This window comes from Lactuca virosa, chromosome 9, assembly GCF_052849685.1.
Source record: "Lactuca virosa cultivar CGN04683 chromosome 9, Lactuca_virosa_CGN04683_v6, whole genome shotgun sequence".
NCBI classification, from domain to species: Eukaryota; Viridiplantae; Streptophyta; class Magnoliopsida; order Asterales; family Asteraceae; genus Lactuca; species Lactuca virosa.
In genome coordinates, this window is record NC_136434.1 from 91,982,046 (window position 1) to 91,984,483 (window position 2,438).

Genomic DNA, 2,438 nt, shown 5'->3' on the forward strand with positions numbered 1-2,438 from the left:
CAGGTATTGAAGATCCTATCAGGACTTTAGCTTCGGGATCCTCGATGCCCAGGGGCATTCCTTCACGTCTTGTTCCTTTGTTTCTAGGACATGTCGTGCCCTCCGCCTTAAATTCTATGCTTGCTGAGGTTTGGTCGTAGATTTCATAGAGGTTTTATAGCATTCCTTCGATTCTTGTTGATCTCCCATGATCTTCACTGTTCCCCATGGAGTAGGCAATTTTACACACTGATGTTATATTGATGGAACCACTTTCATCTCGTGGATCCATGGTCTACCTAGTATCACATTGTAAGAAGATAAGGTGTCAATAACACAAAAATTGTGTATAGAGTTTACCCCCTCTATGTATATTGGTAGATTTATCTCTCCAATTGTGTGTTTTGTTTCCCCGCTAAATCCTATGAGGACCGAGGATTTCTTGAGTATTTCTTATTCTGGGATGTTCATCCTTTTTAGTGCGTCTAGGAGTATGATATTGACCGAGGATCCTACGTCAACAAGGATCCTTCTGACAAAATGGTTAGCCATATATAATGTTATTACAAGTCCATCATGGTGAGGATCCTGAATTCCTTCCTTGTCTGTCTCATCGAACGTGATTTCCTTTTCATTGTTGACCGTGGTATTTCTCCGCAGCCTGTCTTCCTTCTCGGTTTTAGAGACTTTGGCGTGTCTTTTCGCCTGAGAATAATAGTTACCACAGATGTTAGATCGGCCCGATATGACGTTAATTATCTTAGCGTCAGAGGGTGGGGATCCTGGTTTCTCTGGGATCCTGCGATAATCCTGGCTGTTCTCCTTAGATTTTTCTCTTTTTCCCCCGAGGATCTCTTTGAGGTGTCCTTTACTAAGGAGGTAGTTGATTTCTTTTCTTAGGGATATACAGTCCTCCGTCATATGGCCAAAGTCTTCGTGGTAAGCACACCATTTGAACTTGTCTTTCCAAGCGGTGGACTTGTTGTCCCTCTTTGGCCATCTTGTTTTGTCTCCAAGGTCCTGTATAGCATGAATTATACCTGAAACATCCACAGAAAAGCAATAATCAGTGATATTAGGAAGTTCTTCCTCTTCTCCCTCATCCTCGAGGGCATTGACCCTGTGATGATCCGGTTTGGAATAAGGCTTCGTTTTGTAGGATCTTGGAGTCGAGGATTCAACCTTTCTGTTGGGAAATTCATATTGAATCGAAGGGTTGCTTCTCTTCTGGATTTCTTTGTCCTCTTCGAGCCTTATGAATCTCAATGCTCGACACATTACCTCATCCAATCTTTTGCATGGTGTCATCACAAGGTCTTCATAGAAGGGTGAATCCTTCCTAAGTCCCATTTTGAAGGCTTTTACAGTGGTGGCCATATCGAGGTTGGGGATGCTCAAGGCTTCCCTGCCAAACCTGTTAACGAACTCCCTAAGTTTCTCATTAGGATCCTGAACTACTAGGTAGAGATCGATGGTGATCTGTTCGAAGGTTCTGCTGCAAGAAAACTGGTTATTAAAGATATTGACTAAGTGTGTGAATGAAGTGATAGAGTAAGGGGGAAAATTTAGCAGCCATTTGAGGGCTGATCCTGTAAGGATCGAACCGAAACCTTTGCATAGGCAAGCTTCCTTCAAGTTTCCCGGGATGGAAATGATCTCCATTCTTTCTCTGTATTGGGTTATGTGCTCTTCAGGATCTGTAGTTCCATCATATAGCTTCATGCTGGGGCTTTGGAAGCGTTTAGGAACTTCGGTATCGGCTATTGCTGGAGCAAATCTCGAGATCCTGTGACTTGCAGGAGATGCTTCTGGTATGGGTTGGACCACTCCGGGTACACTTGAGATCATCTGCCTTATTTGTAAAGTTCCCTTGCTATGATTGGATTTGTTCCCGCATCAACGTTAGTATAGTTAGTATTAGTGGTATTGTTGTTTAAGAAGTTACTAAAATCAAGGTTTCTGGGAGTATAGAAAGGCTCATTGAGATCATTGATCATAGATGCTCGGTTGTCTATGGTTGTCCCCCAGGGTGACGCCACAGTGGTAGGTACTGTGTTCTTCTGGTGATTCTCTGAGGATCCTGCATCGCCAAAGTTTAGGATCCTTGTTTGTACAACCGTGGTCGTTGTTCCCTTGGACTTCTGGAATTCCGCCTTCATCCTCTCCACTTCTTTGAGCAGATCTCTATTCTCCTCCTGTTGTTGGGTCACCTGTTGCGTTATTTTCCGCATCATAGCAAGGAGTTCTGTAGTAGTGACCGAGGCATTCGGATCCTGGAGCCCTGGGGATCCCAAACTCGCTTGGTTGGTTAATGGAGGGGTAATCTTCTTGGAAGCGTTAGCCACTTTCCTCTGAGCAGGGGGGCCACTCGAAGGAGGTGGTAGGTTTTTAGTTGGAATGGAAGGAGTGGAGAATGAGGAAATGATCGGTTGTGTAGACATGATTTTCTCAAGGATTTC

The 2,438-nt window shown here is 44.1% G+C and overlaps 1 protein-coding gene across 1 annotated transcript; it reads right to left on the reverse strand.

Annotated features, from left to right (window-relative positions):
* Positions 1-432: 432 nt before the first annotated feature.
* Positions 433-1,827, reverse strand: LOC145139535 (uncharacterized). Its single transcript, XM_079073329.1, has one exon. It carries the CDS (start codon positions 1,825-1,827, stop codon positions 433-435), a length of 1,395 nt encoding a protein of 464 aa, XP_078929455.1.
* Positions 1,828-2,438: the final 611 nt, after the last annotated feature.

What these genes read in the sequence shown, in the direction of transcription:
- LOC145139535 (XM_079073329.1), bottom strand. Translation starts at nt 1,827, where the DNA reads ATGATCTCAAGTGTACCCGGAGTGGTCCAACCCATACCAGAAGCATCT.